At 37.4% G+C, this 24,007-nt stretch overlaps 1 protein-coding gene and 1 long non-coding RNA gene across 3 annotated transcripts; one reads left to right on the plus strand and one right to left on the minus strand.

Annotated features, from left to right (window-relative positions):
• The first annotated feature begins 1,904 nt into the window (after window positions 1–1,904).
• LOC105443009 (receptor-type tyrosine-protein phosphatase F-like) lies at window positions 1,905–23,493 on the plus strand. The gene is made up of 10 exons (XM_030995897.1): window positions 1,905–1,970; window positions 2,194–2,443; window positions 2,996–3,298; window positions 7,460–7,744; window positions 10,030–10,241; window positions 10,510–10,579; window positions 11,209–11,438; window positions 18,583–18,670; window positions 21,575–21,671; window positions 22,660–23,493. Exons 1-10 carry the CDS (start codon window positions 1,944–1,946, stop codon window positions 22,898–22,900), a joined length of 1,803 nt encoding a protein of 600 aa, XP_030851757.1. The 5' UTR covers window positions 1,905–1,943; the 3' UTR covers window positions 22,901–23,493.
• LOC115928837 lies at window positions 13,715–18,492 on the minus strand. Of its 2 annotated transcripts, XR_004066246.1 has the most exons (4): window positions 18,256–18,492; window positions 16,375–16,688; window positions 14,261–14,364; window positions 13,715–14,027 (listed from the first exon to the last, which is right to left on the minus strand). It is a non-coding gene; the product is annotated as an uncharacterized LOC115928837 (long non-coding RNA). The 2 variants fall into 2 exon arrangements; XR_004066245.1 differs by lacking the exon at window positions 18,256–18,492 and having other exon boundaries at window positions 16,375–16,771.
• Window positions 23,494–24,007: the final 514 nt, after the last annotated feature.

The following is a 24,007-nucleotide window of genomic DNA, read 5'->3' on the forward strand; positions in this document are numbered from 1 at the left end:
GTGCTGAGGGATGGGCAGGATCAGACTGTCAACAAGGTAAGAAAAGGCGTATCTGGGAAAGAAGGGAAATTCCTAAACGGAAGAGAGCAGAACTTGCAGGCATACAGGATGAAGCGATTTTTAAACTCTGGATAAATGTAGTCAATCATATGTATTTAGTTTTGGTGAGCCCTTTCCCCTCCCATTTTGTCACACGCAAATTCATGTTTTTACTGGCTCGATAAAACAAAGAAAAAATAGATGCCAGTTTAACAATTCTGTTTCCTACGATCTAAACTAGAAAAAGAACCCCACGACAATACTTTCATTTTGCATGTGACCATTGAAATAATCTTAATGAGCCTTTATTTTCTTCTACTTCTTTTGTCTTGTGAATCAGTACTGTTACCTCATCACATATTGCCAATTTGCCTTAGATCTTTTTGAGTGCGAAGGTGGTCTTTCGAGGTAGTATTTGCAGTGGATGAAATTGAAAGTTTGATAAACACTGCATTATTATTAGAATTATGTTATATTGCTTGACAGTATGTGGACTTTCTTCTGTAATAACCATATCTGTTCGCATGCCCTAATTGATGTTCGGCGCTTCAGCCAGTTTCTGTCGCAAAGCAGTTCCATCACAAGAACTATAAATCACATTTATACATCCTCACCCATGCACACAAGACACTCACCCACACGCTCACCCATACACGAACGTAGGCCTATACATGCATATCTATGACATTGTCGCATTATGTCGCACACATTCAATCCGCACGATCTTAATAGAGCACTGTGGGTGGATAAAATACCAATGCACTAATACAAAAATACGTCCAAGTGAGTATTCAGAAAACTTATATCAGAAAACTTTTATCAACCCAAACAGCTCTTCCAAGACTGCTTGAATCACCTTGGGTGTCTGATGTCACCAAAGATTCGGTCCTACTCATTTGGAATGCCTGGACAGTTGGTTACGATTATGGCAATGGCCCTGTCCACTCCTATCAGATTGACTACACGTGGACGGACGATAAAAACAACACTGGTGAATCCGAAGAAACTTTAATCATCACTGGAGATAGTACTGCTGAAATCACGGGGCTTTCCGGTTTCAGAGACTACGATTTCTACATCAGTGTTAGACGGGAGGTCGAGGGTCAGGTTGTTGCCGGTGTAAGGAGTGGTCCAATCAGTGCCAATACAAATTGTGGGGGTAGGTCTATTCATTAACGAGTCCAACTGTCTTTCATTATCTCCATATTAACGTGATATCCATGCATTTACTACTTCCAAATCGCTATGATGTCATGAAGGGAAAGTGCGGGAGAGGCCATATCTCCTTTTCAATCACTCCCTCTACTGTGTCTTCTTTGTTACAGATGTAAATGTCTCCCATTTTGAGAAAAAAATCTTAACGAACTTTAAAACCTTTTTTGTTTCATGTTTCAACTCGGTTGCCCGCAAGAAGGGCCTTGATGCCATTAAAACATGTCTCCTGTGTGTAGCCGAATTTATGAATCTCTTGATACATTTACGAATATAATAATTTCAGCTTCTATTATGCATGGTTGGGTGAACACATTTCGACAGGTTTAAAAAAAAAAGTTATTATTCATCATAATTACCTATACCTTCTAGGCAGCTGAATCGCCTCGAAGTTTGAGCAAACTATCGTGCGGCGCGGTAGCTTGATAAAGTAACAGTATAGAACTCTTTTCCGATTCACAAAGGGATATGTAATGATTATATTACTGACTAGATCATTTTTCGTGAGATACAAGGATATATTGCCGGTACTGTACAGTTTCTTAGTATCTCCCTCAAGACCATTTAATATTATTATTATACCTATCATTACATCATATGAAACACTGCATATTAATCTTGGCGTTAATATTTTGGTCTTGATTTCAGCCCCGCTATTGGAACCAGACATCCTTTCAACAACCGTGAATGGAATGGACAGTATCACTATTGAATGGAAGGTAAGTTGTGGAAATGGCTCTTCCAACTTGTTCTGAATATGTACATGTGTATATATATATAAACCTAATACAGACAGTAACTGTGGAATACATACTCCCAGGCTATATAAGAACACTTAAACAATTACAAGAAATCATTAAAATATAGGTTTCCTAATGAAGTTTTAAGCATAAGTAAGTAAACAATCGTTAACCTTTGACCTTTCTATACGTAACTGTGCAGATCCCTGAGACACCTTCTTCATCTTGGCTCCAATGTGATTCATCAATCGTTAGCTACAACCTGACTTATTGGCCAAGGGATGATCCCACTAACTCTACAACTATTTCAGTAAATAGTACGGAAGACATAGTTGTCAAAACAGTCAATGAGTTGGATGTCTGCACCGAGTACGAGTTCTCCATTGTCGTTGTTAATTCAATCGATTTAGCTGGGCCTGCGAATATGACGTCAGCGATGACTGACAAAATACGTGAGTTTCTGCATTACACTTTAATTTTGGGAACATAACCTTGTGGCTACGAAAATTGTCACTTTTAAAAACATTTTTAGTTTTTATATTTGATTATCATTTGATACGATAAAATTTGTTTTCGCAGCTCTGCTCAAAATGAAATATATATATATTTTTTTTTTAAAGGAAAATATACAAATTATATACAAATATACAAACAAAAAAAATATACAAATACATAAATCACAATAAATGCTGGTTTTAATTTTCATTTGAATTCCGAGACCAAGGTTTGGTTCGGCTCGGCTCCTGCCATGGCCATTGGTTAGTCACGTGTTACTTCTCTGTCGCAAAGTTCATAGAATGTTCTACAATATTATTTTAGTAGTAGGGCACACACGTGATAATTGAATATGAACTTCACCTGCCTCATATTCCATTCCATAAGGATAATCTAAAATGATCCACTTGAAGTTGTGTATAGACACTTCAGACATTACCTACAAAGCCAATACTTAGGCCTTCGATACTGCCTAACAACCCCCTCTCTTCTTCTGTTTTGCTCCACAGCTCCTCAACCTGTGGATAGTGCTGACGTCACTTCAGATTCGTACAACCACCTGGAGATCACGTGGTCAGAGCCATTCAGCCAATGCGGTGCTCCGAGCTACACCGTATCACGTAGGCTCCTCCTCAATGACCAATGCGACGATTCTATGGCGGATACGGTAACATGGGAGGTAACAGGCGATACAAGCATCGAGTATGACGACCTGTTGCCATACTCTACCTATGAGTTTACAGTTCTGGCGACTCTGGAAGGCTATGTTGCAGAGACAGTCTATGTGATCGCATACAACTCAACTGAGTCAGGTAAAGTTAAATAATAATAATAATAATCTGAATCTTTATAGCGCTTAATACGGATGCCCTTTTAATACCAAATATTATTACCCTGGTCATTGGATTTCTTTACGCACAATGTGCACAATCTCCACTTCTGGGGAAGTATTCTTACCCATATGTCACCATGAGGGAATAATCAATTATCAAAACAAAGTGCTTTCGTCATCCTATCGGGTCCCCATTTTTGTCTTGGGTATTGAGTGGCATATGTAGATTAGTGCCGTGTCGGAGATCAAACCCACGACCTTTACATTTTCAAGTGCTTTAACCACTCGACTACGACACCAACATACGACACTACGACCATACATAAGCATTGACTTTCGTTAGGAGTTTGACATCGTTCGGGTATTCACCTTAAAACTGATGTTATCAGATCACCTGCAGCAGGGAGGTTGGCCTCCCTGTCTTGAGTAACATTCATATATTACGACCATTAGGTTTTAAAGGGATATCTGAGTTTTGGTATTGAGAGTACAGTTTTGGTCTAACTGAATTTTGATAACCAAAACGTGCACCATTACATTGCAAACTAATAGACATTACGTCGGCCTTATGCCAAAAGGGCCTTAACACGATTTTGAGGGTTATTGAGTTATTAACATCACCTTGTAGATTTCAAAATTCTTTTTAAAATGATGTGCTTCACTTGTTGAAATTCGATTTATTTATGAAGATAATTATTAATTTCAAAAGGCCCTTAACACGTATCTCATCTTTTCCTTACGCCAAAAGGGCCTTAACCTACACGGCAAACGTTTTATCAATGACAGATTATTTCGTAATTTCCATTTAATTCAATAAATATCAGTAGAAACACCATTAAAAAACATGATTAGTCTACAATAGACACAATGTACTAAGAATAATCACTGGAAGTATATGTCATGAATTTAGATCATGAATTCTGAGCGAGATTTAAGTTAGATGTGGATGCATGAAATACAACTAACTCATGAAATACGCAGATGTCAACGTATGGGACTGTAATGAAAATACACAACGAACAAGGTGTCCTTAATGTACGATCTCTAAAAAATAACTTCACCGAAAGCTGCATTATATTAATAAAATAATCAGATATCAAAAATACTTTTTCTAAAATTGTAATTAATCAGTTTTCGTGATCCAGTAGCCGTAGCAGGGGCTTTCTGGCAAACCAAAGGTGTTGCGAAACAAGAAAAATTCTTTATGCCAGAAGGGCGCTAACTACGCGCGCGTACGATAACCGCAGGTTAAGGCCCTTTGGGCATAACGCCGCGTAGGTTACGGCCCTTCTGGCATGAATACGCTACTCTCAAGTCATATGCCAAAAAGCCCCTTACATGTTTTTTGCACATAGCATGAAAAATTCTGAATATTTTAAAACAAATTTAACACATTTCATGTAAAACTTAATAACTTAACATATTTATCGAGATTGACTTAAGAAACAAAAAAACTACCACAAACTTTTGATTATTAGAGAGGCCAAAACTTCAAACGCGATTATCTCTTAATGGCCAAAAGCAGTTAAAGCCCTTTTGGTATTGGGCCGATAATTATTGCACCATGCTCTAAAGGAATACAAAAATTACCAACGACTTAGTAACAAGCCTGTTAACAATTGACATGAGCCGTGAAACCACATGGGAGCATTCTCTAAAAAGTCATTGGTTTCAACCGTCTTTGATAATGAAATTTTGCATGTCATGTTTTGTTAAAATAAAAATAAATAGAGAGATCATCAACAACTATTTAAAAACATCTGTTTGAAAAGTATAAGCATGTTCATGTCTTTTACGGCTGGTTAAAAATATCGAACATTTATGGAGCCCATTAATATTAGAAATGGTTACATTTATGGATATTTCAGCCATCTCTGAACCGATTTTGATAAAACAAAGAGGATTTTGTCATGTAAATTGTATGCTCTTTCAAATTTGACACAAATTGTTTTCATTATCTCACAAACTGTTTTTGTTTTTAGCGTCCTCTCTACCAAAACTCAACTATCCCTTTAAATGTATTTGCAGTGCACTTTCCAACAATTGCCCCGTAATAAAATGTCATCATCATACATCTTTCCTCTCCTGGCAACCCACAGAATCTTATAATGTTTCACACTGGTAAAATCTGAGATCTTGAGGATATTTCTTGGTGGGACATCTAGTTTGCTGTGAGCGAAATTGTACGCTCATTAATAAATGGTATTTCCATCAACTCAGGTGTCCGCAAATGATTGCAAACTAAATACACATGGAATCTGCGGAGCATATTCCTATAACTGGAATTCTAGATTTGCCCTGGTTGGTCAGAAAGGAATTCGCCTGCTTTCTGCGATAAATCACGATCCTGACACAGTAAAACGGGCTCAAAATCATCAGAGAGGTTGCGTCTCTAAAGCCCCCATCACACCAAACTAGTTCTCACTACGTTCTCGAAAATGCTGCCAAACGGGCTCAAACTGTGTGCGAACGGAGTTGAACGTAATAGCAACTGTTTGCGACCTGTTTATGGAAGGGCTCGGACTGGACTAATGTCTCTAATACGATCCTAGTACGTTCATTAACAGTCCACAATACGTCCAACTCGTCTGTACCCGTCCACAGTCAGTTCATATCAAGTTCAGATCGGATAAATTTGATATTTCTAAGCAGTCCAAACCATTTTTACTAGTTTGGAACTTGTTCTAACTAGTTTATAACCCAACCACCCCGTTCAGAGACAGTTCAACTCGTCCTCATCTTGTTCTTAGCGCGTTCGAACGCGCTTGTATAGTGCTTTGCAATCCCGTCCTGGTTCGAGTGCTATACAAACCCAGCGCGTTCTTCCTCATTGATGCTCGACCACATCAAGTGGTAACACGTTCCTAGTAGGATCGAAGTACGTTGTCATTCCGTCCAATTGCAGGACGTGGTGAATTTTGAACAGGCTCAAAGTTCTAGACCACCCTTCCCGTCCAAGCCAGTCTGAGCCCGTCCATGAAGTCCTTAAAAAGGTCGTAAATAGTTGCTAATACGTTCACTCCGTTCACACACAGTTTGAGCCCGTTTGGCAAAATTTTCGAGAACGTAGTGAGAACTAGTTTGGTGTGTATTGTATTTATTAAACATCATTGATGTACATCAATATTCTGTTTATAGACATAGTTGGTGTGATAGGTGCTTGACTTGAACTGCAAAGCCTCCCGATTCCCGAGTCAGGACGGGATTGCACACGCTCTAGGAGCGCGTTCGAACGCACTCAGAACGAGATGAGGAAATCTCTGAACGGGGTGGTCGGGTTAAAAACTAGTTAGAACAAGAGGCGAACTAGTTAGAATGGGTTTGGACGTATTGAGAACGAGGTAGAACTAGTTAATAATGGGTTTAAACTGACTACGGACTGGCTTGGACTGCCTAATCTACCGATCTGAACTTAATATGAACTGGCTGTGGACGGGGAACAAACGAGATGGACGTATTGAGGAATGTTTACGAACGAACTAGGATCGTATTATAGACATTTTAGTTTACACATTCTGCCCCGACCACAACCCGTTTTACGATTTTCTAGGACGGTCCCAGAACGTAGTGAGAACTAGTTTGGTGTGATGGGGGCTTTACTAGAATATCATCTTCCCGTTTCTTATATTATCATTAGTAGGACGACAATATAGTGGTAATATCCAAATATGAACCTATAAACACAATGACAGAAAATAAAGTGCAAGAAGAAAGAAGGGGGTTAGGGGTTGCCCAAATAATGATAATTACAAATTCCCAAGCGATTTAGCCCATGAGCCCTTCCCCCCACCCCCCCCCCCCCCCCGTCTTGATTGCCTATGGTTATTGCCTGGTGGACTGGATCAACACTACCCTGAACGAAACTCTGCTGTACTCCTCGATCAGTCATTTGTACTTTATGTTCGGATGGAGACGTTAGTGGTCCGTATAAATACGTATATCTGGCTACTTAAAAAATAATGCCACACTTGTCACTCTTCAACGAGGAGAAGTAAATGGACGCACGGTAAAGAACACTGCTGGAACAACCAATCACGCGTAGGCTTAGGCCAGGGTAACGATGTGTTGCGTTGTACATCAGTAGGCTATTTTCATACAGTGATTGCATTTTAATCGATTTTTAACATTTTCCACTTATAAGTTTCAACTGCGCCACCTGAAGACTTCACAGTGGATAACACCGTGAAAGGAAAATTGGATTATACCTGGAGCAGTCCTCCATGCGGAGACCGGAACGGAGCCGTAAGTTACGACTACGAATTCGGTGAAGCGGGAGGGGATGATGTTCAGAGAGAAAACCTAATAGTGACAAGTAAATCCTTTGAGGATTTAAAACATTACATGATGTACGAGTTTACTGTCTGTCCGAGGACAGTCGTTGGACCGGGTCCCTGCATCTTCATTCAGACCAGAACACTACCAAGCGGTAAGATCCGTTATGATATCCCTGAATACACAGACTGGACGTTATTTCGTTTCATTTTCGTTTTATGTTTACCGATGTGTATGATACCTTGCTTTTGTCATATTTAATGACCAGTTCCAAAATAGCGCAGGAACAGAAGACCTCGAAATATACATGGAGAAGTCCCAAGTTTGCCTTTTAAAAGAATCAAAGCCAAAGTGATGGTGGCGCTCTATTAAACTTATTGTTTGCCCTCTTGAAGAAAAAAAATCCACTATTCGTCCTGATGGTATCACAGGTGTGTACAAATTACATTTATCTGCCCATGCGTAGATAATATCTCAAAAAATTGCCTCTTTGGTCAAACCCTCCCGTCAACAAACCCCCAGTAAGATCCAATTTATTGCTGTGTTTGACTGATTAATCAATTGCTGTATATGCATTTATATTTATTTAATAATACACACTGGATTGGGTCAGTCAAAAAGTTTTTGGCCCGATATTCAGGTTTGTCGACAAACCTAGGTTTTCATGCGTCATATGACGCGTTTCGACGCGTTTTTTTTTAAAAACCTGGTTTGTAAAAACGCGTCGGAGCGCGTCATATGACGCGCGAAAACCTAGGTTTGTCGACAAACTCCTTTGGGCCTATGAATCTGTATATTGTGTTTGGTCTACCAATGTAGGCCTAATATCTAAGCCTTTGATTACTGACATATAGAGATAATTTAAATATGAAGTGATCTGAATAATGTGTTGTATTTTAAAGGTATCGTGGTTCAGTGTAAAACCCTTAGGAATATAAACAACAAAATACGGGTTCGAAGCCTGTCGTAGTACTAATGTCCTTTGTCATGACATTAATCTCCATTTGCCACACTCCACTTTATAGCTGGGGTAAATGGGTACATGGCAGAAATTTATTTCTGAAAATGCTTGAGCACTGTTATGGCAGCTGTGCTAAAGCTGGGTTAATTAAAACGGAGGGCCATGAGCGGTACGAGACTCCACTATCGTTATAAATATTATTATTCCTGAATTTATCATTAGTATCATAATTATATTATTTCATCATCAGGTAGGCTGTATCTAATACAGACCACCTTATAATGTTGTTAAAATTGCCTTTATTATTTCTTTATTTTTCTTATTTCAACCCACTTTTTTGTGAGCAAGATGACTTAAAAATGGTTCAATCAAATACCTTGAAATTTAGCACATATATGTATAGGCTTTAGAACAAAGCACATAAAATTTTTCAACCTTGACCTTGACTGATGACGTCATCTAGGCGCCATTTTGTGACATTTTCTGAAAATCAACTCATGGTCATATTTCATAACCGAAATCCATTTCTCATTCATATTTATTATGATCAAGGTCAATATTAGTCCGGTCAATTTCAGGACAAAAAACGCGCGTGTGCTATTACGTCCGCGCGTCAGTGCGCGCGCAAAATTTTGAAATGCTCAAAATCGTCTTGCGCGCGTGTTTTCGTGCGTAACACCATTTCACAACGTAGAATCGCCATTTTTTTTTCTTTCATGATAAATCTTGTATTTGTTCAATCAATTTGATAATATGTTCATCTCTTTATGACTATTAATATTAAGATGAGCGTCCATTCAAGATAAATGTCCGTGCGCGCGAGCTCTTATAATACATAGCATATATGGGCAAAAACATGCCTATACAAAATCCATTATAGCTCTTTGGAATGCACCGGGATCCTCAATTCTTTTTCATATTCTGATAAAGTATGAGTCGGAGATATGATTTCATGTCTCATTTGGCCATTAAGTGTATCGTGACATCATCACAATGGCCTTGGAACTCAAAATACGAATTTGCATATTATGACGTAAGCATATTTATGTAAAATTGATTGTATCTCTGTAAATATTGATCAATTTTCTTCAAAATTTCGATATGTTGTAGCTAAGACAATTCTCTACTAGCGGAGTATTAACTATTTTTCATTTTGATGACGTCATCATAGTGAAAATCTCGATTAAAGGCCTCATGTCAAACATTTCATAATTTGCGTTATCCCTATAGAAGGTGAATTTCGTTCACGTCATGAAACGACATGATATTGTTTTTTAAGAATTTTTAAGCAGTATCTCGCTTATTTTTGCTCTATTTTGTCTCAAATTTAAGTTGACCAGCCCACCTATACTTGTTCCAAACAAGTATTATATGTCTAGTTATGAATAGTATTATAATATTTTTGTTATCATTATTATTATCATGATCATTGTTATCGTTATTAATATTATGACTATCCATCATTATTATTAATGCAGAACCCACTGGCCCTCTCAATGTCGAAAGCGATTTGGGGTCAACGAACCAGACATATACCATCATCGCCTGGGAGAAACCGGAGTTAATCAACGGTTTATTTTTGAGATACGAGATCCAGAAAGACAATGATGACGTCATCATGATAGTGGAGGAGGAAGAAAGAATATATTCATTCTCAGATTTAGAGCCGAACCAAGAATATGCAATAAAGGTAAATTGCTGCCTCTGCACAGAACTGATTATCGACCCAATTATAGTAGCATTTTTATAAAGATATTACTTTTAAATCGTGAAATTTTTTCTAAATCTCACACGGTTTCAGCAAAGTTTATGCCCCACAAATAAAACACCCTCCTGATATGGATTTCAACACATAAACATTTCGAAATCCTGTTACACAGATACATAAAATACCAATAAAAACTGTTTCAGAAATGAATACCGTCTTCATTTTGTATTTGTCAAATTTGCCTTGTTAGGTACGTGCTGTTAGCAGCGGAGGGAATGGTGCTTGGGATTCGGTCGACGTCACAACACTCCCAATACCAGGTGGGTTCAAGAGTATTTTAGTGAACCTTCGACCCCCCCCCCCCCCCACTCCTGAACCTCTGCATCAGCAAAATTTGAATTAGCAGCCGCGTCAATACCGCTTGTGTTTTGTTTTTTGGAAGCGCCTTTTTTTACAAGTCCTTTCTAGAAGCGCTCTAAAGGAGCTGGATTTATTAATTTCTTATAACAAGTCACCATTTTTTCCTATTACCGTGAATTATTGAGAAATCCTCTGTATGGGATGCTGACATGTCTTTCGAAATGAGACTTGCCGAAAAAACGCCAGTCACTCCCTGAAAACGTTTTTTAGAATGTGCATATCGTAGACGATGTTCGTTGCCATATTTCGAAAAATCATATAAAAAAAAATATTTCCTTCACTCCTGGAATTCACTGAATAATTGGCCGTTTTGAAATGATTACCTTAATAACTTAAAGTAAAGGCAGCCATGAAATAAAACTGAATGCCTCGGTCGGAGTCAGTCAAAATGTAGGGTCAAAGTTTTTTAAGCTTACAACAGCCGATATTTACCTTTTTGGATCATCAGACACACATTCATCTAATGCAAGTGACTATAATACTGAGAAATTGAAATATTAATCAACCACAATTCTCTTTCATGCAACAGAACCAAACACGCCAGAGGTACCGGTTACCACGGCAAAGAATGATACATCAATCTCCATCGAGTGGCCTCTCGTGGATGATACAAATCTAGGAATATACAGGATAACAAACTATACAGTCAGGTATTCAAGTGCCACAGGGGATGAAGATACTATCGACGTCAATTATATTACATCCCCTATGGTATGCACTATCGCGCCGTTAGAACCGGGAACGGAGTACTACATCAAGGTGAGCGAGTAATCTATCTTTTTTATATTCGTCCTTAATCCTATTACGTGTAAAAGTTACGTAAAATGGAAAGGATAATGCTCTTTAGATATGATTAGATTATAATAATAATAATAATAATAATAATAATAGCCTAATAGTCCACTCCAAATTTTATTAAACCGAAACGGAAATTCTTTTTGCCCAATTGATCGTGAGCCCGGCAGCCACTGAGCAGCGCCAGATCGACGTTGCTCTATCCCCTTATTGTTGAACGCCAAACAAGGTAGCAACAACTCCCATCTTTTAACGTCTTTTGGTATGACGCGGCCGGGGTTCGAACCCACGACCTCCCGGTTGTGAGGCGGACGCTCTACTGACTGAGCCAACACTCCGAATATATATGATGTATTACCCAAACAAACTCTTGCTGTGCCGGGGTCATATACGTGACAAACGGACCAAGTATTTACAATCACGCATTTATAAATATGTATACGAAGGTCAATTCATAGAGCATGAATCAAGCATTGTAAGTACAATTATCAAGAAACTAAAACAAAACAAAAACATTTCTGGAGAATAACGCAAAATTGGAATGGGATCCTTACGAATTGTAGGGTTAAAATATAAAATGTTGAGTAACGATAAAGCCCAGAAAAGGGCTTAAAGGAAATAAAGTTATATTTCTCAATAATTTCAATTCATGAAAATGAAACACAATATAGGATTTTTGTACTATAATTACTTTTATATTTTGTATCGTTACAAACAAGAATGGGCTTTTACAAAATCAAACAAGCCAAACCTCATGGGAGAGTTAGACTTAATGGGTGGTATTCTCGAAAGCGGCCTAAGTTAAACCTGGCCTAAGTTAAACCGTGGTTAAGTTAGGCCAGGCTTAACTTAGGCCGCTGACCTAAGTCATTTTCGTTTCTCGAAAGGTGGCCTAACTGATCCATGGTTTAAACCTGGCCTAACTTAGTCCATGGATTATTCACCATGGTTACAGTTTCTGCACATGCTCAGTATAAGCTGCGACGTCACAATGCACTAAGACAATGGGCTAAGACAATGGATGCGCGCAGTGTGGAGAGGATGCATCACCTCGACAACTTGAGCAATATGACGTCCAGGGGCGGCGGAGCGACTTCAAAAGCAGGGGGCAGCATCAACAAAAAGGGCACTTGCTGGAATTGTATCATTGTTAAAAGGGAAATTATCAGAGGTTAAAAGGGTCACATATCGCACCTGAAAAGGGGCATTGAACATATTTTAAAAGGGGCACTTATGAGAATGAAAAAGAGGCACTTAAAAAAAAGGAAATGTGCATTTGTTGAAAGAAAAGGGGCACCGATAATTTTGTTAATAGGGGCACCTCTCAAATTTAAATAGGGCAATTATCAGAGGTGAAGGGGCACTTCTCGTACCTGAAAAGGAGCACTTACTAGAGATTTAAAAGGGCACTGAAAACAATGGAAAATTGACACTTATTGCCAAGGAAAATGGAAACTTGTCAAAGGAAAAGGGGCGCATTTCAAAATTAAAGGGGCACTTATCAGAGGTGAAAAGGGGGAGGGGCACTTCTTACAAAGTTAAAAGGGCACTTACCTATATAAAAAGGGGCATTTGAAAAAGGGGGCACTGTACCCCCCCCCCAACTCTTTCTCCCTATCTCCATCTCTCTCTCTCTCTCTCTCTCTCACACACACACACTATCTCACATCATTGTTTATTTCTCATTTTCATGACATCTCTCACCATTAAATTGTTCTTTCTCATTTGGTTCCCTTTCTCTTTTACTCTATCTCTCTCTCTCGCTGGCTCTCTGTTCTCTCACTGTTCTATTTCCAGACTTTTTCCATGTATAATTCAATGAACCCAACAGTATGCACACTTAAAATCAAAAGATATGAAAGGAATATTGTATATAACATATCAACAATTATGTTCAATTTATTTATTTTTCTTAAAACAGAAAAGATTGTAATTAACGATGAATACGATTATAAAATTGAAGGTCAAATATTAAGCTCCAATAGCCTCATAATCTGCTACTTGAAATTATTAGAATTCAAAGTTATGTATTTGTTACATTACTTTTTCCCATTTTTTAAAAACAAAGCATAGTCTACTTTTGAGCCGTCTTTCTTTTGCAGGGAATCTGTTATATCATGACTTGCACTATATTATAAAACACATTATAAAACATGATTTCTTAAATGACTCAAAAATCACAATTTTTCCAGTGAAACAATAATAATAATAATAATTACAGTGCTTATATAGCTCCTAACACTTACTTTGTCAGAAGTCTCTAAGCGCTCTACAATAATGCAGCATAATTACCCTGGCTTTAGCAGTGCAGCTGTTACAATGAACATCTGATGTACATAAAAACATCCTTATGAGTGATGGTTGCTTTGGGGTTCACACACACAACAAGGACATATCAGGCTTTTTATCAATGGTTGCTTGTTTGTTACCATAGCTTCATGTTATGAGGATCATAATACAAAGGTTTTGATCCCCATGCAGTCACAGTTACAGCAGATAGAGTCTGGTTCATTGAAGAGGCTAAGTAGAACTTCATAGTCCTTGCAAGTATGGCTGTTGAATAAAAAGAGGAAAAAAATGAAAGGAAGCACATTGAAACCTATTTCTGTTAAACATTAAAAAGGTCTTGCATGTACATTGTGACCAAAGTAGACTTACATGCACATTGTGGTAAAAGTGGAGTGCATAATCAATTACTTGAAAGTATTGATGGGAAAATGTGAATGAACAAATGCCCTCCTTGAAGTACCTGGGCATACAAACAACAACTTATTCGTACAGCCTACCTGTCTGAAACTCAGCAGCTCAGTAGTTCTCCTTCCTCTCTCTGAATTTGTCTCAATTATCAGGGAATTTGCCTTCATTTATTTTACTGAAGAAGAACATCATCCTGAAACAAAAATAAAAATGTTTAGACCTCATTAAAATATCAAAGATCTACTCCATTGATAATTGGTCTTAGTTATAGTGTCAATCATATTCTAACTTTAAAAAAAAAATTAAGGCGCCTTTCATGTAGGCAGTGACTAGGCACCCCCTCCCCACTCAGTTACTAATAATCATTGATTTACAGAATGACTACCGGTATCTCTTTTAAAGTCAAGAACAAACATACACATTCTTGCAGTACTATCTCATAAATGTGCTTGCACCAAGTTGTACTTGCCATGTCATGGCCTAAGAAAGCCCTAAGTAGTTAAAGTCTATAGCCAAGTTAGTCCCTTTCCTAAAATCAAGTCTAGAGGATTTTCTTTCGAAAACTTTTCATTAAAAGAATGGTGTTTTTTAGTGACATCCTCACAGAACGGGGCAATTTAAAGCAACAAGGTGACATGAAAAGGTTATTTGAACTAGATGCAAATGATTACTTTAGGATACAGGGAGTGTACTCTTCGTTATCAAAGATAAATATTCCTAAAATAGTTTATACAAATCCATTCAAAAATGATATTACTTCCAATATTATTTTACCCCCCGAGTTGATATGCTTGAACAGAATAAAAAGCAAACAATTTTATGATCTGTTGATCGCAGAGAAATATGAATGCCCAGTCAGTACGTTTAGACTAAAGAATAGATATGATGTTTCAGATACAGAATTGTTATTGGCTCGTTCAGGTATCATTTCAACTACAATTGATGTAATTTACAGAGAATTTCAGTTTAAGGTATTAAATAATATTCTGAATTTGAATTATAAACTGTATAAAATGAAAGTCATTAGTTCCCCATTATGTTCTTTTTGTGACATGGAAAATGAAACGATTGAACATTTTTTTTGGAAATGTACAATAGTACAAGATTTTTGGAATCAGCTCGGAAAAGAGCTGACTATGTTTGATTTCTCGATTTTAACCGAAAAAACGGTAATTCTTGGTATATTGTCGAAGAATTATATTCTTTTTAATCATATATTAATAATTGCAAAGAAAACAATTTACCTAAATAGATGTAAATTAGTTAAACCAAATATTTCTAACTTCATGTCCTTATTGATTAAATCATATAAAATGGAGAAATACATTGCTATACGCAATGACAAAGAAGCTGCCCATGACAGCAGGTGGCAGGGCATGGCCCAATGGATATCTACTGTCAGATAAGAAAGATTTTTTGTTGTTGTTGATAGGTTAATAAGCTGTAACGTTCAATGTATTATGTAATCAAATGTTCATTTTCACTGGTGTGTGAATAATTTGTCAAATCAATGTGCTGTGAAGTGACCACAAAATAAAAAAGACAATTTCAATACAAAAAAAAAAAAAAGTCTAGAGGTCTACATCTTACTTAGATAACCAACCGACAGTTGGCCTAACCTAGATGTAAACGCAGCCTGGGTTGTAGATTTTACAAGGCCCTAATCGTTAGAGCCCAACTTTTCCATTTTAGTTCAATCTAACATTAGACCAAAGATTGTCTTATTGTTTATGTTATCTCCCAAAATGAGCTTCGTGAAAGGGAAAAAAGTAAAATGAAAATTTACTGCACTGTACTTTACTGCAGTCTGTAGGTCGTTAAGTCTTATATGGTCTAGAATTGTTAGCGGTAGGTTTGAATTTTCTTCTGACCCAAATTTTAAAGTAGTTAATCAACTGTTGATTATTTGTGTCGTATTTTCAGAGATAGTTCCTCCCAAAAGTCTAGACCAAGCTGTCACTGTCAGGAGTGACTGGTAGCCATGGCAATCGAGCTGAAAATATTAGCTCGTGCCTATGTAAAATGAATAAAAGTTTGAGTGTAGTTTGCACCTACATTCATCAGACAAAACAATTTTAAATCACTTCATAATGTACCTGTAGACACATCTGCAGATTCATGAAATCAGCAGATCTTTTTTAATAAAAATTGTATAAACATGATTTAGTTTACAAAATTTAGGAGTAATTACAGCTTTACTCACCAGCAGACTTTCCAAGAAAAATGGAGTATCTATTTTTCCTGTTCAGGAAATAACTGGTGTTGGGCCAACTGGCTTAAAGACGCCTATGTGGGTGCAATCAATAGCACCGACCATATTAATGCCAGGGAAATGGCAGTAATTATAAAAATTCATGTTGGGTCTGCACTCTGCAGGACTGCCTCTCTTGTTGAAGGAATTGAGATGTATTGGTCCGATCTCCTGGCAATGGCTATTGAGATGGACTTCACAAGGCGGGACACCGTAGCTTGGGAGAGGCCTTCTTTTTTCATCCCCATGCATCAATTGAAAAGAACCTGAAATAGCAGAAAATCAAGATGAAAAATATGTTGATATTTGATAAGAAATTACAATTTCTCTTTCTCTGTAGTTTACTAACTAATAGGGCAATTCCACGGTAACGGAAGGACACTCAGACAAGATTTTTGAACTTCAGGTTCATACTAAAAGAACTGTTTTATTAGTATAAGATGTGAAACAGTATAGATATAATACCTATATAAGTGCCTTTAATTTTCACACAAAAAATTGTCATTATAGTTAAGTAGTTTAAGAATGTGCATATTAATTATCTCGGTAACGGAAGGACATAAAAATGGACATGGTTTTTCCAGTTAATTAGTGTTTATCCAAACTTTGTGAAGTTGATGAAGCTTCCCACTTGACTGAAACACATTTTGTTCCCCATAGTTTAATACATACTAATAAAACATTTCTTTTAGTATGAACCTGAAGTTCAAAAATCTTGTCTGAGTGTCCTTCCGTTACCGTGGAATTGCCCAATAGTATTATTAGACTAAACTACTGTAACATTATCAGCAAATGTATATCCAAAAAAAGGAAGCTTCTGTCCATTTCCTTTCAATTTCTATTAGACCTGTCTAGACTAGACTCTTATTGATGAAATTTACATCTAGGTCTATTAATATTGTTTTAAAAAAAATGTTTTCTTGGGGGGGGGGGGGGTGGTTATGAAAATCATCATCATCCTGTATAAAATTATCGCACCAACAGCCACAACTAGCACTGCAGCTCAGGCAGAGGTGATACCAGACCGAAATTTCTGTCTCTTTCGTTTGTTAGCCTCTGATTTGGGTAGGGTCGGCTCCTGAAAGAGAGGAGCCGATGTTATGTTTAGAAACAGGTTCATTGAAACTAACATGCAATTGAAATTAACATGCCACTTAGAAATGCACTGCAGCTGTTAAGGCACAGTTCATTGTTATTCATATTAGATGCATACACACAATGCAAGTGTATGCAAGGGTCTTCTGTTCACTACATTATACATGTAAAAGCACATGGATATTGAGTCTGGATTAAACTACCAAAGCAACCACACGTGTTTCTGCAGGCTCCATTTTGTTTGTCTCTATACTTACATTTATTTAGCTTAATAGACCTAGTTATTACTTTCCAACCCACATTACAACAGCCGACACTACACAAATCAGAGGCTAACGAACGAAAGAGTCTGCTAGTCCACTTTTAGGCAACAGCGTCTCGAAAATCCACTATAAAAGTAGATCTACGTCTAGCAATGATAGTTTTAAGGTGGTATATGCGTACGAAAGGACAATAGTGCCAAGAAAAAGAATTACCCGGTAAGAAATTGCTCAATCTCAGGAAACGAAAATGTTAACCGACAATTATTTGCACGTATGGGACTGGTCTGCGAACAATGTGAACATTTACCAAGTTTCCTCCAAATTTATTCAGTTAAAAGCATTTTAGATTATCACCAGTACAGCAACATGAAAGTTACAAAAATACTTTAATAGCTGGTGTAACTTTCATGAGCGCTTATCCATACAAAAGAGTGCAAATTGTTATCAAATATAGAAATTCAAATGCAAAACTTACCGTTCACTCTCCGCGGACACTCGATTTAACTAAAACGTGACGTCACGCGAAGTTAGGCCGAACTATGACGTATTTAAACCTGCCCTCTGAGCGGCCTAAAGTTAGGCCGAACTATGACGTATTTAAGCCTGGCTTATCTTTAGGCGGCCTTCGAGAATAGCAAAAAAGATAGTCCATGGTTTAAACCAGGTTTAGGCCACTGATTTAACTTAGGCCGCTTTCGAGAATACCACCCAATATCTTTTTTAAAGTGCGATTAGGCATAATATTATCCATTACAGATTTACGTTTTTTCATTAATAAAGTCATATGTTATTGATGATACAGGTTCGCGCTGTCAATGAAGGAGGACCCGGGGGCTGGTCTGAAAGTTTGACTGAATCTACCGACCAAACATTTACTACTTGTCCTGACCGTAAGTTTCCAGTTTAGTATTGCATACTCTATACTTTAAATACAAACATTCTTAAATTTGTGTTCACCTTCCTAAACTGCAGCTTATCGCAATACTATAAATTATCTCAATAAAGTAATTGCGGAGTATAGTATAAGGGGAGATTTTCCTGGGGTTTATTGTTCTAGAACCGGTTAATAATAATGTCATTTTCATGACATGCGCCTTGTGCATGACTATCCCAACGTAGATATTTTTGCGTGACGTCATCAAGGCGCCATTTTGTGAATTTCTGTTATTGACCATATTTCCGTCATTTCTGAGTGGTATTCGATATGCATGAACTTGACGTCAAAGGTAAATTTTTGGTTACACCCATGTCCACGCACGCGCCATGACGGACGCGTACGCGTGCGTAAAAAAATCAAATTGGTCAAATGCTTATTGGTTTCTGAATGTTTTTTTAACATTACAATTTTGCGCGCGCGGACACATGCACGGGCGATTTCGCATGCGCTGTCGGTACTGAATGTACTAACAGGGGCGTCGCCAAAGGGGGGGGGGGGTTGTGGGGGTGCGACACCCCCCCCCCCCCCACCTGTCAGGATATTGTCGGTAAAATTGCGCTGCCGTCGGGAAAAAAGAGAAAAGGGGGAGGGAGAAAAAGAGAGGGATAGGGGAAAAAAGACAACAAGAAAAGGAAAAGAAAAGAAAGAGAGGAAAAGAAAGGAAAGAAAGAAGAAAGGAAAGAAAAGAGAAGAAAGAAAAAGAAAAAGAGGGAGGAGAGGAAAGAAAAGAAAAGAAAGAAAGAAAGAAAAGGAAAAAAGAAGAAAAAAGAGAAAAAGGAAACAAAAGAAACGGGGGATGAAAGAGAGGAAAGAGAGGGGAGGTAAGAGCCGGAGGAGTGGCAGTAAAAAACGGGGAGGGGGAGGGGGGGGGGGGGGTTTGTTTGGTGGAGTCGTCACGTCGAGGGAGCAAGAAAGACACGGGTAAATATGTTGCTGTGTCGGGTCAGCTCTGTCGGTGAGTCGGTGAGATGTATATTGTCGGTCGGCCGACAATTTTTTTTTTTCTGTTTTTGGTGACTTTTTAACCACTCTGACGACTTCGAGAGTGACTGCAATTACGATACTTGTATTTTCTCGAAGTTTCACTTTCCTATTATATCAGCTAAAGAAATCAGAGGTTTAACATTTTCGGGGAAATTAAATTCAAACGAGGATTAAGAGTCAAGAACGGTTCGACGAATTCTCTTCTTTTCTCTATATTTTGATGAAACTTCATTTAGACGAGTCGAAAACTGTACAACGAATCGTCTGCTTTCTCTAATGATTTAAGGAAATGTAAAAAGCTTCCGCGCTTCGCGCGAGAGGGGGGAAACTGATTTCAGCCAAATAGGGCTTATTTAGAGTCGAAAACGGTGCAACGAATCGTCTTCTATCTATAATAATTAAATCATACATCAAAGCTTCCGCACTTCGCGCGGGAGGGGGGGGGAACTGGATTCAGACAAGGATTAAGAATCGAGCACGCGTTCAACGGAATCGTCTACTTTCTCTAATAATTTAATGAAACGCCAAAACTTCCGCGCTTTGTGCGGGAGGGGGAGAACTGAATTCAGATAAGGATTAACAGTCGAGAACGGTACAATAAATCGTCTTCTTTTCCTAATAATTTAATAAAACGTAAAAATTTTCGCGCGGAAGGGGGAAACTTCATTTAGACAAGGATTAATTAAGAGTCGAGCATGGTTCAACGAATCGTCTACTTTCTCTAATATTTAAATGAAACGTCATAATTTCCACGCTTCGCGCGGGAGGGGGAGAACTGAATTCAGATAAGGATTAAGAGTCGAGAACAGAACATCGAATCGTCTGCTTTGTCTCATAATTTAATGAAACGTCTAAGCTTCGCGCTGGAGGCCTATCACCCACCCCCCCCTCCCCTATTGAGCGAGCTTCGCGCGCTCTTTAAGTGATTTGCTTGCTCACTATCGCCCCTCCCTAAAATCAGATCCTAGCTCCTCGCCTGCATTAATATATAGCTATGATGCTGACTTGTTGACGAAATAATTGGTTTATTTATGTCGTCGAGGAAAATGACCTTTTGGGCATACGCAAGTACTATAGATAGTCCATAGGAGAAACAATTTAGCCTTCGGCCCCGTGTTTATACGGTTAAATTTGTAGATATTGGAACATTTAATTTTGTTGGTAATTGGTGGCTAGTTTTGTCGGTTATCGTTGGCCTCTACCTCCCCCCCCCCCCACACACACACACACACACACACACACTGAAAAGGGTCTAGCGACGCCCCTGTACTAATTGAATTATTTACTTGTATTGTGTTGCTGATACTAATCTTAGCAATTTGAAACCATTTCAAGCCATTGTTGACCTCAATTTAGCTCCAAAATATTCGTTATACCCCCGAATTTGTTTAATATGCAAATGTGCCTAAAATGGTTTTAAAAAGTACCCGTTTTTAATCCGCTATAATTCTTTAAAATTGCTAATTACACCCATTTTGTCTTCCATGTTCTAAAAGGGTTTGAATCGGAGATGCGATTTAATGTATCACGTTTGCTGTTAAAATGCTTTGACTTCAACATAGTGCCACTTTAGATGTAAACATTGAGTTCGCGTTATATTTCCGCCATGGGACCTTTGACCTACAAGAAAGACCTACTCATTAAATAGAGATTAATAACGCACATTGTTAATTGTTAATTGTTAATTTGACATACTCGTTTTAAATATCATGTATAAAATTTCACTAAGAGAAAGGTGGTGTATTCACCAAATGTGTAAAATAATGCATTTATTACATATATTCTCTTGACTGAATGAATGAGCTACGATTTCTACTCACTATACTTAGTTTCGTTTTTTGTGTTGCTTTGTTGTTTCCTCTTTCATTTGCAGATTTTCTTGTTCCAGGAGTGCAAATAGGCCTGATTGTAGTTGTTGTAGTCATTTTGCTGTATGCAGTTGCTGTTACTTTCCTGCTTATTCAGCTCAGGTAATTTTAGGTTAATGCAATTTATTTGAGCCCTGCATTTCACCTTTTACGAGTTATAAATAGACGTAATGAACAACTGCAGAAAGGTACTACCATTGACCATTAAAGAGCTGTCTCCTAATATGCACGATACAAATAATGAGTTGTTTTAAGGGTTATAGCACTATGAATTTTTAAATCGATAATTAAAGCTTTGAGAAGATATAAACATTTATCTATCAAGAGTAAACCATATTGTCAGAATCATTTTTCTAAAAAAGAGAGAAAATAATTATTCCAATTTAATGGGTTAGAGTGTAAAAGAAATATCAATTTGGAAACAAGTATCTTTAAACTTGAGTCTTCTCAATCTGGAAACGTTCCCTTCTATTTAAGAATCGTCCTTTCCCATTTTGATAATTTTCATAGAATTTATAACTATTTGAGTCTAAAAATATGATACCCCAATGATTGGAATTTGTTGTATTTATTAGAAATATCATGAAAATTTCACTTGATTTATGATCATACTAATATTAAATGATACTAAAAAAAAATCAGATATAAAAGAAATTATGTAAGATTTAATACATGTATTTATTGTAAAGGCCTATAATGATTACATATTCTTACATTTGATAAATATGATATTGTCTTATTTTTATATCGTTTTAGTTGTTCAATATAAAAAAATCATTCATATTAATAATACTGACAATAATATTCGGGATATAAAATGCATCGAAGATGTCTCTATAAGCACTTCACAGATAAGTATTTCTCCGGTATTGGGATTCAGGTTTGCCCGCACACAATGTATCCACTTTCTCCATTCCCTGGGGAACATTTCAGGCAGGCGCTATTTCAAAAAAGCTCACAATGCTTAGCACTGAAAACTATAATGACTTTTGCATCCTACTGGGTATGTCCATTTAACACCTGGGTGGAGAGTGGTGAATGTGGATTAATATGGATTTATTCATGTGATTTTTGTATAATTATGTAACAGACGCAAAGGACCAATCAGGACTGAAGAGAACGGACAAGATCCTTACATGGACCTAAGACCCAGATCCGAGGCAGACAACATATACCAGGAGATCGCTATCACCTCAACGACTTCGTCCCAAAAACCAGGAGAAAGACGTCTACCATCATCAGACCTGTTTCATAAGAACCAGAATGTTGAGCAGTTTGCAAACACAACACAAGACGATGCTGGTTATGAACTTGTACTAACCCCAAATTAAGACAACTGGAAGCTTTAGAAAAACACAATTTGCTTTTCAGCAATTATATGTCTCTTGATTTTCAATTACAGGGAACAACATTAATGGATTTATCGAGTAATTCTGTTTTGAAGGCAATACAAAATCTCTCAAAATGTCTTAATTAAATGCTAAACATTGGCAAAAGTAACTGGGAAAAGGGCATTACTTTTCCACAAAGAAGTTACAAAAAGTTGTTAAGAATATAGCTTGTTGTTCTAAAAATATACAGGTCTACTCTTAGTACTGTGGATGTACTGCTTTGATAGGAATATTGTAATCAAACGCTGCAATACAAAGGAAAAACTGTAAATGAACCAAAATAAATTGCAAATATTTTCATGACATTTTGTCAACATTAGAGAAAACCTAATTGAGTCCATTCCTGACTCTAATCATTCATTCTCTGATTATTTAAAAGGTAACTTTGTTCACAGTTTATTTTCCAAACCAGTAACTGTCACTGAAATTTAAATATTGTTAACACATTGCCTAGGGGGAACAGTTTGGGGTATGCATAAGTACACGTCTTTTAAAGGTACTAAGTCCCATTTGCAGGCCCAAAAATGAAAAGGTCAAATTCCAACGGCATTTGAAAGATAATACTGATTTAGAACTTCCCTAAAAAAAAGGTGGTGCTTGGAAATGTCTTTAAGTGGGAAATAACGACTATAAGTTGTCGAATTGACTTAAGAGCTATAGAGCCAGTAAGTAATAGACTGATTTTCAGACCGTTGTACCAGATGGTCGTACTTTTTATGCTGCGCAAAGATTCAACCAGTTTAATTTTGGCCATTACAAGTAGTGGGTTATTGATTTAGACAAATGATCATGTACCTCTTACAGCTCATTTTATGTATGTTATTACCAAAGAAGAAAAAGACCATTCGGTCACTTAATAGTGTCTGACACTCAATAGTGCCGAAATATTAGGACACTGCAATTCATGCTAACTTTTAAATTTCACAGATAGGACATACATGACATATTCATAATTCCCGCAAAATTCTATAGAATTTGATGTTGGCTGCAGAAGGGACACATAATTGCTCCGTTTAGTCTCATTTCACAACGCCCCCTATCATCAGA

The sequence above is a fragment of the Strongylocentrotus purpuratus genome, unplaced genomic scaffold, assembly GCF_000002235.5.
Source record: "Strongylocentrotus purpuratus isolate Spur 01 unplaced genomic scaffold, Spur_5.0 spur5_scaffold_3, whole genome shotgun sequence".
Lineage (NCBI taxonomy): Eukaryota > Metazoa > Echinodermata > Echinoidea > Camarodonta > Strongylocentrotidae > Strongylocentrotus > Strongylocentrotus purpuratus.